This window comes from Delphinus delphis, chromosome 2 (genome assembly GCF_949987515.2).
Source record: "Delphinus delphis chromosome 2, mDelDel1.2, whole genome shotgun sequence".
In the NCBI taxonomy this organism is placed as follows: domain Eukaryota; kingdom Metazoa; phylum Chordata; class Mammalia; order Artiodactyla; family Delphinidae; genus Delphinus; species Delphinus delphis.
Genome location: NC_082684.1, coordinates 5,456,408 through 5,482,078, shown reverse-complemented (window position 1 = coordinate 5,482,078; position 25,671 = coordinate 5,456,408). Strand labels below are relative to the sequence as shown.

The 25,671-nt window shown below is 59.6% G+C and overlaps 2 protein-coding genes across 7 annotated transcripts in view; one reads left to right on the top strand and one right to left on the bottom strand.

Annotated features, from left to right (window-relative positions):
• EVL (Enah/Vasp-like) overlaps window positions 1–6,360 on the top strand; it is a 165,343-nt gene extending 158,983 nt beyond the window's left edge. For all 5 annotated transcript variants that reach the window (XM_060003933.1, XM_060003935.1, XM_060003931.1 and 2 more), the window contains 3 exons: window positions 3,758–3,824; window positions 4,248–4,305; window positions 6,076–6,360. In XM_060003933.1, coding sequence (XP_059859916.1) covers window positions 3,758–3,824; window positions 4,248–4,305; window positions 6,076–6,113 — 163 coding nt within the window. In that variant the 3' untranslated portion in view covers window positions 6,114–6,360. The remainder of the gene's footprint in view (window positions 1–3,757; window positions 3,825–4,247; window positions 4,306–6,075) is intronic.
• Window positions 6,352–25,671, bottom strand: part of DEGS2 (delta 4-desaturase, sphingolipid 2) — a 47,914-nt gene continuing 28,594 nt past the window's right edge. Inside the window, exons 2-3 of one of the 2 annotated variants that reach the window (XM_060003936.1) lie at window positions 10,766–11,508; window positions 6,352–8,969 (exon numbers count right to left, since the gene is read on the bottom strand). In XM_060003936.1, the coding sequence (XP_059859919.1) occupies window positions 8,823–8,969; window positions 10,766–11,508 (890 nt within the window). In that variant the 3' untranslated portion in view covers window positions 6,352–8,822. The remainder of the gene's footprint in view (window positions 8,970–10,765; window positions 11,509–25,671) is intronic. The other variant, XM_060003937.1, reaches the window with a different exon arrangement.

Here is a 25,671-nt window from a genome sequence, read left to right as displayed (position 1 = left end):
CTCCTTTGTCCCTTGCCCATGACTAACACCCCGGATCCCACCTGTGTCCTATCATCTAACAGTCGGCCCTGGGAAAGGGTGGTCTGCGCTTCGTCAGGGACAGGGCGGGCCAGCTGCTTTCTGTCTTCTAGACAGAGGGCCCGAGGCCAGGGGAGGGGAGTGACTGTCCAGAGAGGCAGCGAGGTGGAGCTGGGATCGAATCCCAGCTCTGGCCTCGCTAATTCTGACACCGGGCAAGCCAGGGGACCTCTCCGAGCCTCCACTGCTCCCCCACGCCACGAGGAGGTCTCTTCATCCCTCACGCACAGGGTGACCATGTGTGGACAACAGCTGGACACAGGAAATCTTCAGCAGCCCTGGCTGCATCCCGCAGCTCAAAATCCTGGGGGCTGGCCCAGCACCCCACCTCCTCTCCTTCCTCTGCCTTTTCCCCGGAGATACGCTGACCATATTTCCCAAACCAAAAGCTGATGTGATAACAGGATGGGTTGTTTGAAACTGAGGTCGCCCAAAAAATCGAGAGACAGTCACACAGTAGCTATGGGCCAAGTGTGGCCTGAATTTTGCAGGCTTCTAGAATCCGTACTAGGAAGTGTCTTCAGTGCCCATCACAAATTGGAGGGGAACAGCCCAAATCCCAGAGCAGGTGGAGTTTGAGCCTGGTCTTGCCAAATCAAACAAGGTGACCAGAGAGAGCTCCAGCCGGCCCAGCAGGAGTGACGATGACAGATGCGGGTGAACAGGGTGAGGGGTCTCGGCGGCAGCCAGGACTTGTGGAGGGCCTTTGTCAGCCAGGCCCTGAGCTGGGCCCTGCAGGTCCCTGCCTGCGAGGAGCTCATTTTCCTGTTGGAAAGGCCCGTAAATAAGACAACTGTGAGTTCTGAAAGGTGCTCTGGGGAAGACGTAGAGGGCTGCGTGGTGGACGGGGCTGGGGACGGGGGTGCTTTAGCGAGTGGGCCTCTCAGAGGTGGCATTCGAGTTGACCCGGGTGAGAGGGAGCCTGCCCCGTGGAGACTGTGGGCACGGCCCTCCAGGCCGAACGAGTGTAAGTGCTAAGGCCCTGAGCCTGCCACCAGCCTGGCAAGTTCAAAGAACAGAAAGCAGGCCCTTGTGGCTGGCAGGTGATCGGACGTGGGGAGGGCAGAGGGAGGCACGTTTAGAGGGGCAGGAAGGAGCCGCACGGTGAGAAGTGTGGATTTTATTCTGTGTGCGGGCCCCAGTCTCCGAGCTCTGAGCAAAGGGCGCCGCGATGGAGTTGCTCTCTGAGCAGCTCGCTCTGGCTGTGAAGCGAGAGGTGGACCGGAGCCGGGCGGGAGCCAGAGCAGCCGGGGAGGCGAGGCGGCCGGGGCTGACCTGCAGCTCCCAGCAGAGCTAGCTGCTTCCTGGTCGTGGAGTAAGGACGGGCGGCCAAGTTCTGAGTGGCCAGGCGTCCCTCACAGGGCAGGAGCGTCGTCTAGGGCATTCCTACACGTAAGAGGGCTCTCCGGCTCCAGACTCACAGATGGGGCGGGTGCCGCAGGGCTCACAAAAGCTGTCGGGGTCACCATCGGGGGCACTTTCCAGGTCTGCAGATGGGGGGACCGAGGCCCAGAGAGGTGAAGCGGTTTGTCCAGGTGACTGGAAACTACAGGATGGGTATGACGGATCCAGGGATCTCAGGCCGGACCTCTTTCCACATCAGGACCCAAAGTTACTTACAAACTCAGTCAGGACCACATTTATTGAGTCTCCTTATTGAGTTCATCCAGGAGGGGTGCAGGAGCACTTTTTCTTTTCTTTTTTAACCCAGCTTTGTGCACTGGACACTAAAATTTTATTTACATAGCATTCAGTGGTTTTTTTTAATCCAGTTTTATTGAGATATAATTGACATCTAGTGTTGTGTAAGTTCAAGATGAACCACACTGTGATTTGATATACGTGTGCATTGTAAAATGGTTACCACAGTCAAGTAAGTTAACTCGTCCGTAACCTCACACAGTTACCTTTTTTTGTACGTGTGTGGTGAGAACTTTCAGATCTATTTTCTTCGCTCCTTTCAAGCATACGACACAGTATCGTTAACCATAGTTACCGTGCTGTACGTCACACCCCCAAGAGGGAGCCCATCTTATTAGCGGAAGTGTGTGCCCGTGGACCACCTCCACCAGTTGCCGCCACCCGCCAGCCCCTGGCAGCCACGAGTCTGCGCTCTGTTTCTGAGTTTGGCTTTCCTAGATTTTACATATAAGTGAGATCATGAGGCATTTGTTTTTCTCTGGCTTATTTCACTTAGCATAATGTCCATGTTGTCACAAATGGCAGGGTTGCCTTCTTTCTTGTGGCAGAATTCTCCATTATGTAACCGTGTGATGTACATATGTACACGTGTGTGTACACACACTCACACACGCACACAGATGCAGACATGACATCTTCTGTCTCCATTCATCTGTCAGCGGACCCTTGGGTTGTTCCCATGTCATGGCAGTTGTGAATAACGCTGCAGTGAACATGGGGGTGCAGCTGTCTCCTGGGACAGTGATTTCATTCCCTTCGGCTGTGTACCCAGAGGTGGGATTGCTGGCTCGTGTGGTCATTACGTTCTTAATCCTTTGAGGCCCCTCCACACTGTTCTCCATCGCGGCGGCACCAGCACTTTAGTTTTCATGCTTGTTCTCCTTCACTGTGGAGAACACCAGCCCTCGATTTCCCCAGATGGACCTAATCTGTACAGTGACCCCTGGTAGCCATGCCAGTCCGCCAGGTCAGTGTCTGTCCGCCAGCTGTCACATCCACGATCCCTGCAGCTGGCTCTAGCCACATCATTTCCCTGAACCTGCCTTTCTCTCCACGTGGGGACAGAAAGTGGATCCAGAAAGTGTACCCTCAGCACCATGGTCCTGCTTTGAAAGGCCAAGTAGTTAGACGAGCGTTTGCCAAGATTTCCTTCCTTCTTCCCTTCCTCCGTCCTTCCGTCCTTCCATCTTTCCCTCCCCTCCTCTCTTCCACTGGTGGGATCTTAGTTCCCCGACCAGGGAGTGAACCTGGGCCCCGGCTCTGAAAGCAGCAAGTCCTAACCACTGGACCACCAGGCAATTCCCTGCCAAGATTTTCCAGGGAGGATTCATGTGTAAGAGACATGAAGTTTCAAACCAGCTAACCTTAGTTCGGAAGCATCAGGACAGTCCCCAAAACTGAAACCTTTGCCTGAGACGAGCAAAACCACATCCAAGGACGTTTCCTGAAGTAATTACACACCAGAGCCGGTTACCAACACCAGGGACACGTGTTTGTGTCGGAAGTGGGTGCCTTTAGGATGAGTGTTTAAGGTTTTTGCAATTTTGTCTCGTATTTAATGCCATCGTTACTGGTTTCCCCCAAGCCTCCGTCTAGCCAGGAACGCAGACCCTCACACTGAGGGCCAGCTTATCAGGGTCCCTTTCCAGGGGAGGCAGCATGTGACGCTGTCCGCTTACGTGGCTGCTTCTGTGTGAGAGCTGTCCAGGCAGAAGACCCCAAGTCCTGACTCTTGGGTTGGGAAGTATGGTCACAGTATCCATGAGCCCCTCTCGAGGTGGAGACAGGGCATTGGAGTCCTTTTCAGGTAGCTAAGGAGCGGCCGGAGGTAGAAGCAGAAAGCGTGTGAAGGACGATGGGAGAGGGCAGGGCTGGGCCCGCAGCCGGGAGGCTCCGGGGCACCGCTCAGTCTCCCAGCACAGGGGCGCCTGCCGGGCCCCAACGCCCACCTGACCGCACCCTGCCGCCCTCTCCCCAGGATGAAGCCGGCGGGAAGTGTAAACGACGTGGCCCTGGATGCCTTAGATTTAGACCGGATGAAACAGGTGAGTGTGTCCTTCCCGGAGAGGCTGTGAAGGAGCCAGAGGCTGGGGACTTGTTGGGGCCGCGTGGGCAGGCAGGCCCGCCCTCTTGCCCAAGAGGGCCACGTGCGGCTGCCAGCAGTCGGGAGCCGGCAGTGGGGGAGGGGACACGCGCAGCGTCGGTCCCCCTGCCCCTGTCCTTACCAGGAAAAGGCTCCCGGCCCGCCTCTGGGGCTTCCCCTTCCGGGCACCCCGGCTCCTCCTGAGTATTTCTCAGGCGTGGGAGGGTGTCTCACGTCCCACTCACACACCGTTCCCCAGCTTGGGGAGGGAGCCGAGAACACGGGTGACATGGGCAGGGGTGTGGGTTGTGGCGCTGCCCCTGCCCCTCGGTCAAGGCCACTTCTCCTCTGCTGTCCCTTCACTCCGAGGCTCTGCCCCCACCAGGAGATCCTCGAGGAGGTGGTCCGCGAGCTCCACAAAGTGAAGGAGGAGATCATCGACGGTGAGTAGAGGGCCCCCACCCCCGGCATCGCCCTGAGCCGGGGTGCACCCAGCGTCCTTGAAGACGGAGGCCTGCCTGCGCCCAGGGCGGCCAAGCAGGGGTCCAGGATGGTCCAGCCAGGGAGGCCGTCCTGGGCCAGGAGGCCTGGGCCTTGTACCAGCATGGGGGCGGGGGCCAGTCTTCCTCCCAGCGGCCAGCACCACCCTCCCGCGTCTCTGAGCAAACTGAGACTCAGATTAAGCGCCTCGTGTAAGGCCGGGGACGCCCTGCTGGTCTGCTGCCGCAGTCTGAGGCTTCCCAGGATTAGCCTGTGTCGAGGAAGAAGATCCGCGAGTGCATTCCCAAGCCCAGAGCGGCCCTGAGTTGTCTGCTGCTTAGCTCAGCACCTGTGGACGTAGATTACTTCTGTTTATTCTGCCACTTCTGATCACTGGGTTTGGGGTTATAAGGGCAACCGCTGCCTTCCCAGAGGTTTAGGGGTCCAAGAAGCCACAGAATTACCTATGGGCCTGACCTAGTTCACAGCCTGCTCGGCCTGGCCTGAGGGCGCGGGCATGTGGCTCCAGCGGCAGGGCCTCGTCACGGTGAATCACATCCGTCCTTCCGGGCCCCACCGTAGCCTTTGATGCCGCTGGCTCAGATCTGGAGCCAGAGGAAAAGGAAAGGTTCGGGCAGGGCTGGCTCCGCCCGACAGAGCAGTGAGGCACAGCCTGGTGCCCACACCCCTCCCCATCCCACCTGCTGGGTGCTGGTGGCGGAGGGCCGCCAGACATGGGAGAGAGGAGAAGCGGCTGGGAGCCTGCGTGGGGTGCCAGCAGAGCCGGACCCCTGCCCAGGGCTGGGTGACGGCCACACCCCGTCCTTGACCCAGAGAGCACTCAGTTCCTGTTTGCCCAGTCCCCCCACAGGCCTGGGATGGGCAGATAAGGAGTTAATGAATGAAGAGAGAAAGCAGAGCCAGAGAGGAGACAGAGGCCAACTATTAACCCTGCTCTGATGCTGGGCGCTCCCACCTCAGGAGGGCTGCTTGTGTGGCCCCAGTGCCAGGGCTGGTGTGGGGCCCGAAGCAGGGCTGCCAGCCAGCCAGCGAGCAGAGGGCACAGGCCTCGACGGAGGGAGCCAGTGGGTGTGGGGGGGCCCCCGTCTCTGCACCTGCCACAGCGCGGCCATGGTGGACGCAGCCTCTGGGGCGGGCGGCTGAGAGGCTGGGGGAGATGTGGGCCATGGGGGTCTCCTGGAACCCTCCCCTCGTTCCCCTGCTGCTGGAGACGGGCCCGGCCCTTAGCTCTCTCTCCTGGCCTTCGGCTGCAGGCCCCCTGGGGTCTGTCCTGGCAGAGGCTCACATCTGGGGGAGGACTCTGGGGAGAGGAGTAGGGAGAAGCCCCGGCCCCCTCCGGATGGGGCGAGCCCAGGCCCGGGAGGCAGGGCGTGGGAGCCCTCCGCCTGCTCAAGGTCACCGACCTGATGCTGCCCCTGGGGGCGGGGTGGGGGGCTTGCCGGTCCTCCGACCAGAGCTGGGCTGCCTGCCTGCCCCTTACCAGTCCGTCCTCTGACGGGGAAGGGGCAGTGCCATCCTTGAGGGGCTGCCAGCTCACGAGAAGCGGCAGATGAGACCCACAGAGGGCTTTGCTGTCACCCCGGAGTCGGCCGGAGCCCGCTGCACTGCCTGCCCTCTGGCCTGGGGGGAGACAGAGCGGGGCAGACCCCAGGCAGGACCTGAGCAGGCCGGGGGGCGGCGCCTGAGCCTCCTGTCCCGCCCTGTCCCCTCAGCCATCAGGCAGGAGCTGAGTGGGATCAGCACATCGTAGGTCGCTCGGCCCCCGACGCCGCCTGAGACCCGGTCCAGCCGAAGGCGGGGACAGCAAGGAGCCCAGCGCCCCGGGCCTCCAGCACACACGAGCACGCACTGAAGCTAGGATGTGCTTCGTTTAAAAGTCTTAACCTGTGATAAAATATTAAAATGAGGAAAAAAGTTCAGCTCCTGGATTTTTTTAGATTCAACCTGACACAGCACACCAGGCCTATCGCCTTTTTTTGTATTTTATATTTGCCTATTTAAGTGTACATTCCTTTCGGTTTATAGAGAAGACACCCCGAGTCAGTCACGCGCCTCGCTAGGTGGTTTCAAGTTTTCTCCTAGGTGCCACCGGGAGCAGCGGCCGCTTCCACGCGGCTCCTTCCCAGCGTCCTGGTGGCTGGGGTCCATGCACGCGCCAGGCGGTCTGTGTGCACATGGTAATAAACGCTTACCGTCCACACCCCGGCTCCGACTCGCTCGCTGTTGGCGGCTCCCGGCCGGGGAGGCCTCTTTTGGGGGAAGGGCCCACGGCAGTGGCGGCCGTGGGTGCGAGGCTGGGCTGACTCAGATGCGAGGGGGGACGGGCCGCTGAGCCGCGCAGCTCAGGCACTGCCGGCGGGGGGCCCAGGAGCCGCCCCCCAGGGCCTCCTCCGGGGAGACGGGCTCTGAGTGGCGCCTGGAACATCAGCAGGGCCGGGAGGAGGCACCAGCTTACCCTCCCCGCCGCGCAGAGGGGCGCCCCGTGACTCGGGCCCAGCAAGGCGGGCAGGGAAGGCCTCCGCCCTGCCCCACGAGTCTCCTGCAGCCCCCAGGGAGGAGCACAGGTCCCCGCCTCCGTGGCAGGAGTGAGGCCCCAGCCAGTGGGAAGGCTTTGGCGTCCTTTGACTATCACGCAGGCACCACGGCACAGTGTGCCCAGGCGCTGGCCCAGGCGCTGCCCCAGCCGTCCCCTGGGGGCCACGGGAGGAGGGCCCCCAGTCTGGCTCGTGACAGTGGGGCTGTTTTCTGGCCAGGCTCTGGACACATCGTCTCACCGAGTGCTCCCAGCGACCCTGGGACACAGGAATAGGGCTGTTCTGCCGGCTGGGAGGTGAGCGGCTTAACCCACACACAGCTCCATGAGCCGCTCTCCCGGGCTCCTTCTGCCTCCCGCTGTCCAAGAACCCTGTCGCCTCGGTGCCTCGGGGAGAGAGTCCTGGCAGGTGGCGATGGGGTGCTCCCCTCTTCTGGGCAGCTGCCTCTCGAGAGATTTGTGCCAGAACCCTGCCCTGGGCCCACCTTCGGCTCTGGGTGAGGCCCAGCCGTGACCGTCCCGTCGGCAGATAAGCTCGCTGGCGGACACGGAGAGCTCGCGAGGCTCAGCTGGGCTCTCTGGGGCTCCCCTGGGCCCAGGCCAGCGTGTGTGCACAAGGAGGGGCCGCCTGCCCAGGCTCAGAGCCGCATTGCCCTCCCACAGCCAGTCCAAGGGCCTCTTCCCCGGGCCACCTCAGTGGTCAGAACACCCGTGGACAGGGGTGCCTGGCACACGCGAGGCCACTCCCAGCCCTGAGCAGGAAGCCCTTGCGTAGCAACTGCCCTGTCTCAGGCACCTGAGACCTTCCTCCCCGCCCAGCTGGGCCTTCCTCCCAGCCCTCTCTCTCCCGGGCCAGCTAAGGCAGCCCCGCCATGCCCGCCCCTGGGCCGTGGTCCTCGGCCTCCCCAGCCTCACGGCTCCAAAGGGAGGCCGTCTTGGCCCGGCCGCTTTCTCTGGCAGGGAGGGCCTCGCCCAGGCATCCCTCCTGCTGCCCGCCTGCCTCTGGAAGACCAGGACCCACACCCCGACACAGCCCCCGGGCCCAGGGGCTGGCGCCAGCGATGCCTCCCCACCTCTCAGCTGGGCCATTAGCCCTCCGCACAGTCCGGCCGAGCCGCATCCCGCTTCGCAGAGACACCGAGGACACCAGCCAGCTTCCGTCAGAGCCCTAGCTCACTTGGGCAGTCACCCGTCGGTCCAGCCGCCTGTGCACCCGCCATCTGCCTGGCCTGTGGTACCTGTTCTCCTCAAGCCCCACGTCTGAGCTGGTGGGGGTGAGGGCCCCAACGTGCAGCAGGAGCTCGGCAGGCGCGGGGGTGGGGGTGGGGGGCAGGGTTGTGGCGGGAGCAGGGACGTGGCCCGAGGACCACGTGGATCTCATCTCTGCCCACACCCCCAAAACCGGCCACTCAATGACAGGGCCCCCGGGGAAGGCTGCCCCAGAGGGAGGAGCGTGGCCTCAGGCCCTGCTGGCCAGGAGCCGAGCCCACTCCTGGGAAGCACCCTCTGTGGCCTTGAAAACATGCTGCTTTAATTTAGGGCATGGGCACGCCAGAGAAATCAGCTCCCTGGGCACAGGGCACCCAGCGCCGGGCCAGGCCTCGCGCGTGACGTCCTGAAAGGGAGGGCCCGGCCTGCGGTCACCAGTCCCCGTGCAGACCAAGCTTCTCCAGGCTGCCACCCGCGCCCGCTGTCTCCAGGCGTGGTCTCGGGACTCCAGGGGGACAAGAACAGCAGCCTAGGGTGCGGGAACTAAATGCAGCCAAACCAGTTCTGGGCACTGCACACCCTGGGGACAGGTGACGGCCAGCCCTGCAGGTGGGCGGGGCGGGGCCGGGCAGCAGACAGAGAGCACAGGCCCTGCTCCCACCGGGCACTGAGGCGCGCGCAGCAGGGTCCGTGCTCTCGGGGCACCGGCCGTCGGGCTCACAGGCCGTCCTTCGCCAGCTTGCACACCCGCTTCACCCTGGCGTAGGGCCCCAGGGAGTCCTCGGACACAAAGTCCCAGAGCACCTTCACCCACGAGTAGTGCTGGGGCAGGTGGTCGTAGTACTCGGGCGCGATCTTCCGCACCTGTGGAGAGGGCACATGGGTCAGAGGCCGCGCACAGGCACGTGCACAGCCACAGGCGCACGTGTGCGCAGACACACGTGAGCACACAGACCACGTGAGCACACGCGCAACCCTGTCATCTCCCAGGGTACCCGTGTCCGGGCCAGCCGGGCAGGAGGCCGCCCGGCGCTGCCCATAGGCGGAGGGGCCATTGGCCGGGGCCACCAAGAGGCGCTGAGGCCCCTGCCCCAGATGGGGGTGAGGAGGTAAAATGCCCACACCCCGAGTTTCTGATCCAGGAGCCTCGGGGTGGCCGAGTCCTGCTGAGCCAAGCTCACGCCCACGCGCCTCAGCCCGGCCCCTCTGACCTTGGCTCCCACCATACCCCCACCCCGTCGCCCTCCTGCCAGCCTCAGGACTTATTTCCCCCTCCAGCTCCCTGCCCCTCTCTGCACCTGACACCCTCAGCCCGCCTCCTCCAAGAAGTGCTCCAGCCTCAGCACCTACGTGCACACCAACTGCAGGGGAGGCCTCCCCCTCCCCCCACAGAGGACACACCGGGTGCACAGGGCCTGCTTTATAACTGAAAAGGGGGGCCTAAGGGGGATGAGGTGACATGCACGGCAGGAACAGGGAGCCTTTGACTTTGCTTGGGAGAAGGAAAGGCTCACAGCTGACAGCAGCTGCTTCTGTGAGTGTCCTGGGTCAAGATTCTGGCTCTGCTGCTTCCTGAGTCAGGGACCCCTGCTCCCTGAGCCTCTCCCTTCGCGTCCATGAAATGGGCGTGATGGGCTTGAAATGCTGCGTAGGCTTGTGGTGAGGCTTCAGTGAGATGGTGCCCAGCACAGAGCAGGACCTCAGTACCATTGGCGGGGCGGGGGGGGGGGGGGGGGCTGCACAGCCAGGGTGGACACACAGGCTGTCAGACTCCAGAGTCACGTGGGCCATGGCACAAACACCTGCACACCCAGACCAGCGCTCACGTGCACTCCAGCACACCAGTGGGTGAACATGCACTCACAGACATGCACATATGGACAGGCACACCTAATCACGTGTAGGAATGCGGGCACACAGACGTACACACAGTCTCACACACTCAGACACCCTTCCCACGACCACAGTCTCCAACCCCCTGTGCGCGGTCACTTCTGCTCTAACCGACCAGTGCCAGACCAGAACAACAACAACTCCCTCTTCCCCCTCCCCCTCCTCCTCCCCCTCCCCCGTTCTTCTTTAGAAATTCTCCAACCCAGATCTCCCAAGACAGAGGTGCCAGCCCAGAGGCTTCCACTCCGAGGCAGCTCGGGCCAAGCCCCTTGGGTCACAAAGGGCAAGGCCCACCCTGTCCTCTCTGTGCCGTGAGGGGGCCCCTGGAGGGTCACAGGGCAGTGACAAGAAATGCGGAGGGACAGGGTCAGGAAGGCGAGGCGCTTCACTTGCAGTATCGTTACTGCTGCACCATTTACAGGAGAGAAAGCTGAGGCACAGAGAGGGCAAGCGGCTTGCCCCAGGACACACAGCCAGCCAGTGAATATCACAGCTGTGCTCAAACGGGTTTTCATTAAACCAAGAGGCCTGAACTGTAAAATGCCCCTTGAGCCCCTGCCCCGCCCCCCCGAATTCACCTTCCTATTCTCCAGCCAGGCACTCCGTGTGCCAGGTGGCCTTTCCTTCTCCCCTGGGGACCCCAAGTGAGCACGTAGCCATCCCGTGATCAGCACGAGAGAAAGGCCGGAGTGTGGCCCAGAACCCTCCCCGCGTTCCCCCACCTCCCACTAAGGTGCCACTGCAGCCCCGCGACCATGGCCACATACCAGGGGCAGGTTGCAGCCCGGGATGCTGGGGAAGTCGTGGTGTTCCATGTGGTAGCCCACGTTGAAGGTGATCCAGTTGAGGGGCCCGTAGTAGGAGTAGGTCTCATGGCCCTTGAGGAACATGTAGTGCTCAGCCACGAAGTGGCCCGAGATGGGGTGCAGGCCCAGGCCCAGCAGGGAGCTGGCCAGCAGGTAGACCATGGGCTTGGGCCCCCAGAGGGTGAAGATGGTGGCGTTGGCCGCCAGCTGCGCCAGGGCGTTGAACACCTCCATGCGGGTCATGGCCTTGGGGTGCACGCAGAGCGGCCGCAGCGAGTAGAAGAAGGGCTGCAGCGCCAGCCAGAGCAGCTTGCGGGCCGGCGTGCAGAAGAGCCAGCCCTCGAGGCGCGTGGGGACGTCCACGTCCAGCCCGTCGCCGCCCAGGTAGCGGTGGTGATCCACGTGGTACTTCTTGAAGGAGGAGGCGTAGGGCACACCCAAGGGCAGGTTGGCGAAGACGGCGAACCAGCGGTTGTGGGCGGGGTGGCCAGTGCCGAAGGCCGTGTTGTGCGAGATGTCGTGGATGGCCAGCGTCAGCGCGTGGTTCACGCAGCCCCCGAAGGCGTAGGCCCAGAAGAGCAGCCAGCGCCACGCCAGGCCTCGCACCAGCCAGCAGGCCAGCAGCTGCGCCAGCACCAGCCCCAGCACCAGCCACTTGAGGTGAGGGTCCGGCCGCATCAGGGCCTTGATGGCCGGGTACTTGGCTGCAGGGAGGACGGGAGAGAAGGTGAGGGGGTGCTGGCCGCGTGGGTCCAGATGCGTGCTTCCCCTCCCCCCTCCTTCAATCTTTCCTGCCATCTTCCCCGTCTTTCCCTCCACCATCCATCAAGCCCCCAGGCAGTGCTCTGAGATCCGGCACTGCGGCTCTGGGCCTAGAAGCAGCCTCGCCTGTGCTCGTGCCGAGGGAGGCAGGCAGACCTGTCTCCCCCCACCACCCAGGGGGCTCTGGGGAGACTCCCCAGGGTGGGGGTCTTTGTCACCAGCCTACACAAAGAGCAGGCGTCAGCATGGGCCACAGAAACGTAATTCCCGCCATCAAAACAGATGCCAGGAGCCACAGGTTCAGCGCACGCGGTGCTGTGTACGGCTGCTTGGTTGCTGTGGGCTTCCAGGGAGCCCGAGAGCCACAAGCAGACTCTTCGGGGGGCGGGGGGGGCCCTGGGAGGGGGCAGGGTGGCTGGGAGAGGGGAAGCTGGAGGGCTCTGGCTTTGTCTCGGTGTTTCAGTTCGTAAAACAAACAAGATCTGAAGGAAATATGATAAAATGTTGAATACACTTATTTTGGGTGGTGGGTGTTTGTTATAGTATCTTTTGTACTTTTCTGTATTTTGTTTTACAGAAAAGGAAAAAACAATGGCAGTGGGAGCTGCCCAAGCAGGGAGGGCCTTCTCAGCCGAGGAGGCAGCCGGAAGAGAACAGGGTGGGGTGGGGGCCTTGGGGCAAGAGAGCGGTGCCTTCTAGAAACCTCTGCTTGTGGGAGGGGGCTGGCAGGCTTAAGGCTGGTGAAGCAGCTGGTGCTGTATCCAGGGGCACGGAGGGACAGGGCCGGGGGGCATCACATGCTCAAGGGGACAGTCAACCCTCCCACTCCAGGTCTGCTGTGTCCCTTGGTTCCCTGGCAGAGGAGACAGGCCCTCAGGTGGAACCAGCGTCCTGACACACAGATTGGGATCCAGGCCGGCGAGGGCGGGGCTCGTCCCAGGCACCCTTAGGACAGTCAGTACCCGTCTCCAGTGCCTTCAGTGCCCGCCCCTCCTACCCATCCAGCAGCTGGGCGGCCTCAGGCTGGCCTGTGAAGAGGGTGTCCAGGGCTGCAGCAGAGGCTGGGCCCCAAATGGAATTGGCCAGGCCAAGGTTGAATCCTGGCCTACGCTTCCCTCCTAGTGACCCAGGAAGTCGCTGCCCTTTAGTGCTCAGAATGGAAGTGTGTGACAGGGCTGCCTTCTTCCTCCCAGACCAGAGAACTTTCTGTCAGAGCCCCCCAGCAATGGAACAGGCTGCCTCACAGGTGGTGAGCTGCCTGTCCCTGGGGGTATGCAAGGAGAAACACAACAAGGACTTCTGCCCCAGAGGGGAGACTCAGGCTCAGAGTCTTCCTGCCCAAGCTATGGTGGTGCCACAAGCCCATCTCGAGGTCAGTCTTGATCCTGCTGTGTGGCCATGGTGCATTCCCACCCTCTCTGGGCCTCTGTGTCCCAGTGTGACACAGTGTGGGCAGGATGTGCCTCACGGGGTATGTGTTCCACATACCGGTCCTGGAGCCTGATGGTGGGACAGCCCGCGTCTGCTGGAGATGTCGGGGCGGGGGCGGGGGGCGGTAGTCGGGGTTCCCACATCCTAGAACCGCTGCCCAGGAAGCCCACAGAATCCCCCAGGCAGCACTGACACCCCTGCTATCTACACACCAGCACTCCCACCGAGCCTCCACCTCGTCTGGCAGCTACGGTGGTTTTGGCTCCGACCAACTGAGCAGTGGCGCTATACAGCCCTCAAGACAGCCTGCCAGGGGAGGCGGCCGAACCTCACACCCCTACCCCCGGCTCCCATTCCAGCCTCCTTCCCCCTGCTGCTGGGGCCACCCCCCAGGCTTCCAAGCTCGGCAAGACTGCCTGGGCCCTTTGATCCTGGGAGCTTTCCCCGAAGCTGCCAAGGACACCCCCAATCAGGCCCCGAAGGATGGTGGTCACAGCACAAGCGTCAAAGCAGAACTGAGGAAAGAGCAAGCGAGCCCAGGCCTGGCAATAAACCACAGCCCTGCTTAAGAGGGGCCCACGGGGCCACAGCATCTCCCGGGGGATGGAAGGGAGCAGCGTTCAGAAAGCGTTCAAATTCCAGCTCTGGATACGGGTTTAGTAACAAGAATATATAAAGATATCCTACAACCCAAAAACAAAAAGACAAACAACCCAACAAAAAATGAGCAAAGGACTTGAATAGATATTTCTCCCAAGATGTGCACCTGTTTCTCTAAGCACATGAAAAGGTGCTCAGCAGCAGCAGTCGCAGGGATGCAGCCAGCCCGACGGTGAGATCCCACCGCAGAGCCGCTAACGGCCAAACTCAAAAAACGGAAGATAGCAAGTGCTGACGAGGCTGCAGAGAAATGGGGGCCCTTGTTTGTATGCTGCTGGTAGGAATGGAAAACGGTGCAGGCACTGTGGAAAACAATTGGGCGGTTCCTCAAAAAGTTAAACATGGAATTACCATAAGACCCAGCAATTCCACTGCTAAATATATACCCCACAGAATTTAAATCAGGGACACAGACAGAAACGTGCATATCCATGTTCACAGAACTATTCACAATAGCCAGAAGGTGGAAACAACCCAAGTATCTGTTAACTGATGAGTAGTTAAACAAAATATGGTCTCTCTACACAATGGAATATTATTCAGCCTTAGGAAGGAATGAAACTTCCAGTTACAAAATAAGTAGGACATGGGGATGTAATGTCTAGAATGGTGACTGTAGTTATTAATACCGTGTTGCATATTTTAAAGTTGTTAGGAAAGTAGATCTTGAAAGTTCTCATCAAGAACTTCTCATCCAAATAAAGAGGGAGACATAGAGAATGGACTTGAGGACTTGGGGTGGGAGCGGGAAGCTGGGGCGAAGTGAGAGTAGCATCGACATATATACACTACCGAATGTAAACTAGGTGGCTGGTGGGAAGCAGCCGCATAGCACAGGGGGATCGGCTCGGTGCTTTGCGATGACCTAGAGGGGTGGGATAGGGAGGGTGGGAGGGAGGCTCAAAGGGAGGGGATATGGGGACACGTGTATGCATATGGCTGATTCAGTTGTGCAAGAAAAACTAACACAGTATTGTGAAGCAATTATACTCCAATAAAGGTCTATTAAAAAAAAAGAACTTGTCATCCAAGAACTCATCAAGAAAAAAAATATTTGTAACTGTGTATAGTGACTTGTTGGGGTCATTTCACAGGATACCATATCAAGTCACTATGTTGGTGGGGGAGGGATAAATTAGGGATTAAAATATACACACTACTGGGACTTCCCTGGTGGTCCAGTGGTTAAGACTCCATGCTCCCAATGCAGGGGGCCTGGGTTGGATCCCTGGTCAGGGAACTAGATCCCGCACGCTGCAACTGAGAGCCCGCATCCCGCAACTAAAGACCCCGCATGCCGCGATTAAGACCTGGCACAGCCAAATAAGTAAATATTTTTAAAAATATACGTACACAGGGCTTCCCTGGTGGCGCAGTGGTTGAGAATCTGCCTGCTAATGCAGGGGACACGGGTTCGAGCCCTGGTCTGGGAAGATCCCACATGCCGCGGAGCAACTGGGCCCGTGAGCCACAACTACTGAGCCTGCGCGTCTGGAGCCTGTGCTCCTCAACAAGAGAAGCCGCGATAGTGAGAGGCCCGCGCACCGTGATGAAGAGTGGCCACTGCTTGCCACAACTAGAGAAAGCCCTCGCACAGAAACGAAGACCCAACACAGCAAAAATAAATAAATAAACTCCTACCCCCAACATCTTCTTTAAAATATATATATATATATATATGCACAGTACTATACATAAAATAGATAACCAACAAGGACCTACTGTATAGTACAGGGAACTCTACTCAATATCTTGTAATAACCTATAATGGAAGAGAATGCAGAAAAATTATATATATATTTTTTTATATATATGTATGTATAACTGAATCACTTTGCTGTACACCTGAAACTAACACAACATTGTAAATCAACTATATTTCAATAAAAATTTTTTTTAAATCATTATGTTGTACACCTGAAGCTAATATAATGCTATAGGTCAATTATGCCTCAATTTTAAAAGCCCTTATATTGAATTCGCTGCTTCTCTGTCACAGTGCCGGCTCCCTCAATCCTGCTCCCGGGAACTGACTCCCAAATAAACTAGCAGCACCTCCGCCGCCCAAAACACAGGCATGAAGGACTACCGCGGGCTGCGTACAACACGGATGAACCTTGAAGACATGATGCCGACTGAAAGAAGCCAGTCAGGAAAGGCCACGTACCGTACGATTCCACTTACGTGAAATATCTAGAACAGGCAAGTCCACAGAACCAGAAAGCAGAGGTTTCCAGGGCTGGGGGGTGGGGGGAATGGACAGTGACTGGTAATGGGTGTAGAATTTCTGTTTGGAGTCATGAAAAAGTTTTGGAAATAGTAGTGATGGCTACACCACACCGTGAAAGTCATGAATGCCCCCAAATCCCATGCTTCACACACGGTTAAAATGGCAAATTCTATGTTATCCTTTACCACAATTTTGTTTTTTAAGTTTAAAAAAAAAAAATCCGGGGCTTCCCTGGTGGCGCAGTGGTTGAGAGTCTGCCTGCCAGTGCAGGGGACGCGGGTTCGTGCCCCGGTCCGGGAAGATCCCACATGCCGCGGAGCGGCTGGGCCCGTGAGCCATGGCCGCTGAGCCTGCGCGTCCAGAGCCTGTGCTCCGCAACAGGAGAGGCCCGCGTACTGCAAAAAAAAAAAAAAAAAAAAAAATCCCAGCTCCGAGCAGGTTACGTCAGCTCCAAGGCTCGTTTCTGAACCATAAACAGGTCACTGGGAGGATGACTAGATAAGGCACGGAAAGCTCAGGCTGACTGGCCGGGAGCAGACGCCCAGGTGAATCTGCGCTTTATGACGACCACCCAACAAAGTGCACCGTGAAGGCCGGCGGCCAGGATGCTGCCCGAAGACGGGCATGCTGGGGACAGCGGTGGTGGGATTAGGCTGCATAGCGCTCTCCTCCCGGGCCTGCCCACATGGCCCAGCGGCGGCCGAGTGGGCTGTCCCTGCGTTGCGTGTGGGAAGCGACTTGGCTGTCCCAGAAAGGCCAGAGGCCCAGAAGGGTACTCGCTGCCCCCGGCAGGTGGAGGAAGATGCAGGGAAGGGGATGCCAAGGCCCCGCCGCCTGGAACCAGCTCAAGGTGGAGGGAGAGACTGGCAACTGGGGTGGGCAGAACAGGGGCCCCCCAAACGCGTCCAGGTCCTACTCCCCTCACTGTGAATCGGTCAGCTTCTGAGGGACCCTGGAAGTCAGGCTGCACCCAGGGTGCTGGTCTGCGGACCTCACAACAGCAAGGAGAGCCTGGAGTATCCCGGCGGCACAGCGTCATCCCAAGCTCGGGACAGTGGGAAAGGGAGCAGGAGAGGAGGTCTGGGGATGTGCAAGGTCTCCACCGGCCTCGCCAGCTGTGAAGATCGAGGGGCACAGGCGGCTCCAGAAGCTGGAAAGGCCAGGAAACAGATTCCCCCCGGAGCCTCCAGAAGAAACTTCACCCAGTGGGACCCGGGTCAGAGTTCTGACCTCCAGAACCGTAAGATAAGCGCGTTGTCTGTGGTCATTTGTCTCTGCAGCTCTAGGAAACACACAGCAACTGGACGGGGGATGAGGAAACCCCGAGGCTCTGACAGCCCAGCTGACCTCACTGCCCCATCCCTGCACTGGCCTGGCGCTGGGCGCAGCGGCAGCTCACATTCGACCCTGCCCCTCAAGGGCGCCACTGCCTGCCAGCCTCAGCTGAGGTGGACCAGCCAGCATGACGTTCGCCCAGCATCACCCCGCCAGACGGGGCAAAGGAGACGAAAGGACCCCAACCGGGGGGGTTGGCCCCACTCGGGAGGGGGGGGGGGGCAAGCCTCATCCCAGCTTGTTCCTGCCGCCAAAGGGGGTCAGAGTGAGCGGGCACATTTCAGAAGGCGGGCCTCAGTGGTGCCCAGGAAGCTGCGTGATTCCACTGTGGGGCTGAGAGGCCTGAGGGGGTGGTGATCCAGCAGCCGCAGTGAGGTGGAGCAGGGGAGGACAGAAGTGTCTTCACGAAGGCCAGGGCAAGAAGGATGCGCCTGCAGCCCAGCCTTCAGGAATGTTCTCGCCCAGTGCCCAGGAAATCACGTGCAAAGTTCCCGAACATTTGCATACCTGAATGTCAGGTTGGAACCACAGGCCGCAGGGCTCCATCAGCCTCCCGCCCACCAGAGGTGGCCTCTGGACGCCAGCCTCCAGGGGTCCGGGCCCTCGCCCGCCCAGGCACACCTGGGAGCTCAGCCAGGCAGCCAGAGGCCACCAGCCTCCACAGGGCAGGTCTCTCCATCTTCCCCTTGGAAGGAGGCCAGGCCTGGGGCAGGCCACACCTGCAGCAGGTGAGCACAGACTGGCAAGCCAGCAGGGACAAGCACCCCAGCTCAGGGATCCAGGCCAGCAAACAGGCCACTTCCGCACCCCTCAGAGGCAAGGGCAGTGACAGAGCCCAGCAGCTGTGACCTTGGACGGTGGGCCTCTGGTGCCCCGCCTGTCATACAAGGCCAGTAAGTCGTGCGTGAGTGGAAGCAAAGGAGAACATCCTTGGGTGTCCCTTCCCTGCCTGGCCTGGCGCCCCTTCCTCCTTTCCTGACAGTTTCCCAGGGACTCAGCTGCCCTCAGCTCGGGTGCGGCCTCAACACAGCCTGGGGTGCCTGGTCCCCAGCCCCTCACCCCGGCCGACTGGGTAGCCCACAGCACTGCCCCAGCCTAGGTCTCCACATCTGGGAAATGGGGGTGACACCCCGACCTGCCCATCCAGGCTCTGGTGAGGCTGGGATGACAGCTCTGAGCCCTGGGAGCCGTTACTACTGTTGTTATTAAATACAGTTTTCTGATCTGAGAGTAAAAAACATCCCATCTCTGACCTTTGGGGCTGTGGGCTGCTCTTGGAGGTGATCTGGCCCCAGGCTTGCTTTAACCTATGAGCAAAGGCCCCATGCTCCCCGGCCACGATAGTCACTGGGCCCAGCCACCCTACTTGGAAGCAACGGAAAAAGGCGGCCCACGCACAAGCCGGATGCTGGGCAGCTCAGGGGCGATCCCGAGAAGGGGCCAAACACGTGAGCTCCAGACCACCTCCACCCTGCCCGGAGGCCCTGTCCAGACCACAGTGCAGACAGGAGGAGCCCCAGCAAGCCAGGCGACTCAAAACTGGGGGCTCAGGGGCTTCCCTGGTGGCACAATGGTTGAGAGTCCGCCTGCCGATGCAGGGGACACGGGTTCGTGCCCCGGTCCGGAAGGATCCCACATGCCGTGGAGCGGCTGGGCCCGTGAGCCATGGCCGCTGAGCCTGCGCATCCGGAGCCTGTGCTCCGCAACGGGAGAGGCCACAACAGTGAGAGGCCCGTGTACCGCAAAAAAATAATAATAGATTTTTTTTTAAAAAGTGGGGGCTCAGAGACAGTGGCCAGGGGGCTAGGAGCCCAGCGGATTCCAGGGGTAACACGGCTCGGAGACCTCGCTGAACACCCCTGGCCTTCGGCGGAGACCCCAGGAAGGCCCATCTAAGGAGTGGGGCCCCTCCGGACCCACCCGAGCCGCGCCGGCGAGCAGGGTCAGGCTGGTTCACTAGCTCATCTACCGCCTGCTGGACGGAGATCCATCTTCGCTCAAACGAAACAGCAAACATCGAACCTTTTCACTTCCAGGGCTTCTGGGTCCCTAGGAGGTGGGAGGCCTAGAGGCCTCCCTGAGAAGATGCTCTGGGGCCCTCCAGCCAGGCGGGCCTAATGAGGTCACTGGGTGCAGTCGGGTTTGGGATAAATGGAGCCGTGGGCTTGGGGGTGCCCAGCTGCCGGGGGGTCAAGGAGGGTCACGGCAAGGAAGGCCGGACAGGCACCTGCTGGACTTAGCAAGGCCCTGGGGGCCCCAGCAAGAACCGTGTCAGCAGGAGGCGAGGTGAGAAGGTGAGGCCAAGCGCAGGCCTGGGGAGGGAGGCCTGGCTCGGGGGGTGAGATGGGAGAGATTGGGGCCAGCGGATGGCAGAAGGAGAGGACAGAGATGCGGGGCGGGGGTCACGGAGAAGGCCAGGGGGTGCTGGCCTGACAGAGGGGCGCCTCTTCTGGGGCTCAGGGGTGAGGCTGGGTAGGGGAAAGCTGCTGGCTTCATGTTCTCTGGGCCCCAGGAGAGGTGGGATGCCCAGGAGGAGGGCGAGAGTGCCCTGGCAGCCCCACGAGGAGTCCTCCGGGCCTGGCTGGACACCCAAACCTGGCCCAGCCTGACCAGGCTCTGCCCCCCTGGGGGATCTCAGCTGATGTCGGGGGGGGAAACCTGCTCGCTCAGGCCTCCAGCACAGAGCACCAGAGAAGCTGGGTGAGGACACTCACGCCTCAAGGGCTCTCTGCTCCAGTGGGGCAGCCTGGAGCCCGCATGGACAGCCACATGGAACCAGAGACAAACAGACCCATGCAAATGGCCTTCCAGCAGCAGCCTGGGCGGGGCCCAAGGCAAGCTGCCCACGAAAACAACCATTGCTAGAAGCCACACTGTCCAGGCATGACACAGAAAGGAGCGGCAGAGGCCCAGGGAAGGGTCTGACAAGGCAGGGCGAGGCCGACAGAGCCAAGACTTGACCTCAGGACCCCCCGCCTTCAGGCCCGTGGACGTGGCCGGAGCCCGGGTGTGGACGTGGTGCTCAGCAGGTGAAACGTGCCCGGCGTCTGACACACTTCCTCGTGCAGCCCTCACCACCCTGCCCGGGAGGGGACCGTCCCCCCGTCTTAGAGATGAGCATGCAAAGCTTCCACCACACGGAGAAACGACCTAATTCTCCACTGGCTCCTCCAGAGTCCACAGGGATTCCTCAGCCCCGAGAGGAGCTGTTTCCTGGAGCTGGGCTACATCGTCAGGGCAGAGCGCCCAGAGAAAATCCTGGGTCCCAGTTCAAGAGAGCCTCACTGCAGCCTGGCTCAGTCCAACTGCTGCGTGCCCTTGGGCCAGCCCCTGTCCCTCTCTGGGCCAGCTTCCTCACTCTCCGTCCCTAAGGCACCCACTCGGACAGCTCTGGGCTGTGAGGGCCTGGAGGTGGGGCCTTCCCCGGGGCACATGGGCCTCGGGGGGACAACGGAGAGGAGGCCGCAGGCCCCGAGGTGTTGGGGAGCTTGGCTCCAGCAGCTGTGAACATTTCCGTGCATTACATATATTTACATACGTGGCGAACTTGTTCATGAGGACCCAGAGGGCTCAGCAGAGGAGCCTGCCTGAAGGGAAGCAGCCTGACCCCACTGCCCTACGCTGACCCCACAGAACAGTCTCCCCGTGGACACCAGGTTATTCCCAGAAGATTCCTGACAAATCCTGCTGTGCCAGGCGTGGTGGGGAGGAAACGGCAGAAACAGGCAGCCCGGCGGGGGCGCTGCCGGGCCCTCGCCCTCCGCAGGGAGCGAGCGTCCCCACGCAGCCCCTGCTAACCGGCGGCGATAAGGTCCCTTCTCATTGGCCTCCTCCAGGGCTCCCAGGAGCACATGGGGCTTCTCCCCACTCTGGGTCCTCCACGCACCCGGCCGGGCACGATCTAGGGCTAGATGCCCTGACTGCTTCCCCAGGGAGGTCAAGTGACATCGCAGGACAGTCCCGCTGGCTCCAGGGGGCCTTGTCACCGCCTTTCACCACCAAGCGCTCTCCAGCCTGAACATTCCATCGTGTCAGTCAGCTCGCTGTGCCCACCTGCCTCCAGCGCCTGTCTGACCCTGTCCCGCCACAAGCCACCCCGTGCGGAGCACCTTCCCTCTCCCCCCAGCGGCTGAGCACCTGTCCTCTGACAGCATCTCCAGCAGAGGCACCCAAGCCCTCTTCATCCCCTCCTTCCTAAACGGCTCCCCCGCAGTTCTGGCCCCAGTGCTTCCTAAGCCGCCTTGTTCTGCCCCATCTCGCCCCCTCCTTTCCGGTTTGGGAGCCCAAAGGCAAGCCTAAGCCTGGCTGGTCAGTGTGGGCGGTGCTCTGGGGGAACCGGGGAAGCGGCCCAAAGTGCCTTCAGGAATCACTGACCCACCTCCCGCCAAACCTGCTCTTGATTCCGGACAAATATTTGCCGAAGGTCTGGGCCGAGCCGGCCCCAGGCCCCAGAGGCGGGAGGGGCTCGCAGGCTCAGCGGGGGTGGGAGGCACACGTGCGGGGCACAGTGGTGTGTCCCGACTAGGACGTGCTTAGGACACACACGCTGAGTCCCGTGACACTCGAGCCGAAACTCGAGGGACGAGGAGTGGCTCTAAGGATACAGGGCGGGCTGCCGAGTGGCTGCAGGGGGTCCTAGGGACCTCTGGGGTGAGGGGAAGGCTCCAAAACTGGACTGTGTAACTTTACTAAAAAATCACTGCACTGTGCCTTTAAAATGAGTGAATTTTATGGCATGTAAATCACTTCATAAAAGCTGGTACGAATGAAAGAATGTGGATTAGAAGTAGGCCAGGTGAAGGCACAGCACACACATCAGTACAGAGGCAGAAAGAAGGAGAGGAAGGGGCCACGTGAGCTGGTGACTGCCCGTGGGTCACGTGCCAGGGAGGACAGGAGGGGGGACAGGCTCTCTTCAGGTCCCGCGTGGAGAAGAGGGTGGAACAGAGGCGCAGGCCGGAGTTACCAAGTTACAGCCCTGTCCTAACCCTAACCAGGCTGGGTGACCTTTGGGCAAGGGGCCTAACTTCCCAGGGTCCTGCCCTGCATTAAAAAAGATGCAAATGTCTGTAAGGCCAAAAAAAAAAAAAAAAAAAAAAAAAAGGAGTCGGGGGGAGAAACGAAACGAATGAAAAAAATGTTAGGACTTCCCTGGCGGTCCAGTGGTTAAGACTCCACGCTTCCAATGCAGGGGTGCGGGTTCAATCCCTGGTCAGGGAACTAAGTTTCCACATGATGTGCGGTGTGCACCCTGCCTCAAAAAATAAAAAAAGTTCCAAGGGAAAAGACAAGGGACAGACATGGGAAGATTCTCGTTACATGTGGCAAAAGCAGGGCCACCACAAGTCATGTGTAAAAGACTCCTACGGATCCAGGAAAAGGGCTCCTCAGATAGAAAAAGGACATGAGTCGAAAATTCACATAAGGAGAAAGACAGTGAAATCATGGAAGAAACACTCAGCCTCACTAATCAGCTCAGAAATGCCAATTAAAACGGGATGTCTCAGGACCTTCCTGGTGGTCCAGTGCCTGGGACTCTGCGCTCCCAATGCAGGGGGCCGACGTTCAATCCCCGGTCAGGGAACTAGATCCCAGAGGCCGCAACTAAGAGTTCACATGCCACAACTAAAGATCCTGCGTGCCAACTAAGACCCAGCAAACCAAATAAATAAATAGAGAGAGAGAGAGAGAGATTAGAGGGGAAGAAAAAACGGGATGTCTCCCTGCTCTCCAGCTGGCAAGGATTAAACCGCGTGCTCTGAGCTGTGGCTGACAGGTCCCTGGCACCTCTGGATGGAGGGAAACCCTGCGACGGTCGTGGCAGGTTGGACTAGAGTTGCTCAAGCTTTGGTAGGTGCCTACTGCCTCACTCAGCCTCGCTGGGAAGGGCACTGGTGGAGGTGGGCCCGGCCCTGCCCTTGGGAAGCTCAGAGTTGAGTGGGAGAGTCAGACAAAGCTATCACCCCACAAATCAATGTAGAATTACAGATGGGAGCAAAGCTCACAAGGTAACAGTGCACAGCACCCTACGGAAGGATAGGGAAGGAATAGCTGGGCGGCGGAGACGGGGGTAGACTGTGGTGTGGGCAACCAGCCTATGCCTGCCGCTGTCAAGTGCCCAAATATACCGCCCTCTCCCCAACTCAGTGGGCAGCGATGCACGTTGGTAGTTTGAAATGGGCCATGATGGAAATAGCTACAAAAATTGGCAAATGCCAATTTGCGAATCAGGGTCTTTTGTTCCCTCCAGAGATTCAGTTGATTATTTAACATTTCCCAGCATACGGCGTGTGAGGGCACGCGCTGTTAGACAGTGTTTCTGAGAAAGGGACATTTAGGCTGAGACCTGAAGGATGCATAGGAGCTCCGTAGACGAAGAGTAGGGAAAAAGAATTCAAGCAGAGGAAACAGCATTTGCAAAAGCCAGGAAGTAGGAAATGGGCAGCTGGCGGGTATATTCCACCAAGTGGCTAGAGAGCAGACAGTAAGGAGAAAGGGCAGGGGCCAGAGCATGGGGGTGCCAGTACGCAGAGCAGAGATGAGATTCTAGGAAGGGAAGCCCTCGGAGGACTCAAGCCAGGGAGGACACAGTCAGCTCAGATAGGGTCCTAGAGGGACTCCCTGGTGGTCCAGTGGGTAAGACGCCATGCTCCCAATTCAGGGGCCTGGGTTCAATCCCCGGTCAGGGTGCTAGGTCCCACATGCCGCAACTGAGACCCAGATAAATAAATATTTTTTTAAAAAATAGGGTCCCAGGGATCACCTATCGTCTGTGCTGCTGTGTGCCCATGCACCCAGCACCCCTCCCTCCCCACCCAACTTAGGATCACAGCACCCCTTTCTCGGAGAGCTGCAACTCTCTGACGTCACAATGTGACACTGTGCGGTTTGCCCATCACAGCCCCCCGCCCACTGGCCAATCAGAGGACTCACAGCTCTGGCCAGAGATGAGCTGGCTCAAGGGGAGGACGGGCTACTCAGGGCAGAAGGGGAGAGAGGCACCTCTCTCTCTTCTGTGGGAATCTCAGAGCTGGGTGGACACAGGCTGCAGCCCGCCTGGAGGACAAGGAGAAGGCTGACTGCAGCAAGGACACGGGCGGGAGAGAATGGCCGTGTGGCCGGCCGGCCGGCCCTCCACCCCTGGCTCCAGCATCTGTGTGGTTGGGTGAAGAGCCTCCACGAATGCACATACATGGTAAAACACAAAAAACAAAAACTCACAAAGCTATTTGTTTTTGAAAAGACAAATTCAAACCCTGCTTCTTATTCCGCTGGGCACACCTGGCTTGGACTCTGGTCTCCAATGTGACCAGAGTCTCGCCGGCTCCGTTCCTGCCCTCACAGCACAGGGAGCCTCAGCCCTGGCCTGCAAGGCACGCCCCCATCCAGGCGGGATCTGGAGACGGACCTTGGTCCTGCGCGAAGAGCACGGCAACCAGCTCTAGGCGAGGCCTTCCTGGGTTCTGACTTCAAGATTAGGATCCTTGAGCATCCAGTGGCCCCCCAAGGAGCTTGGTGTGGGCCACAGCGGCCAGCTGGCTGGGACTGGAGCACATCCCTGCCTGAACACCAACTTGGCCTCTGTGGCCACTGAGCTGTGTGGGCCTAGGCAAGTCACTTCCGCTCTCTGAGCCCCACTCTGGGGCCTCCTCTGTAAAGAGAGGCTGACAGTTACACATAGGATTTCCCTCAGGCTGGGAACAGCACAAGCTTCAGGAAAACAGAGATGGAAAGGCATTCCCTGTCCTTGGGGAAAACATGGGCCTTTCTGCAAGAGGTAATAATTATCATCGCAGCTAACGTTTTGTTGAGTGCTGGGCTGAGCATGAACACCACCTCATTTAATCTGCACAATAGGGACTTCCGTGGTGGCACAGTGTTTAAGACTCTGCGCTCCCGGTGCAGGGGGCCCAGCTTCCATCCCTGGTTGGGGAGCTAGATCCCACATGCATGCCGCAACTAAGAGTTTGCATGCCACAGCTAAGGAGCCAACCAGCCACAACTAAGACCTGTCGCAACCAAATAAATAAATACATTTTTTTAAATAAATAAAAATGATATTTAAAAAAAAATCTGCACAACAACTCCATAAAGAAAGTGCTACAATTCACCCCTTTTAACTCAATCAAACCTCAGTTTCCTCATCTGCTTATCGACTTGCCCAGGGTCACATGACTAATGAGTGGGTGTTGTCCTTGCCAGGAGATCAGCTCACAGCCAAGGTCTAGAGCCACATAACGTGCCCCAGAGAGATAAGGACCCGATGGGCTGGAGCAGTGGAGGGGAATCCGCCTGAAGCACCCTCCTCTGGCCCGGGCTCGGTGGGGGGTGGGGGGGGTAATTCCTACAGGAGGGAGAACTGAGCGAGCGGGGCAGAGTAGCAAGGAAGGTCCCCCAGGCGGAGGAACAGCGTGCGCAAATGCCTGAGAGGGAGGGGGAATGGCACATT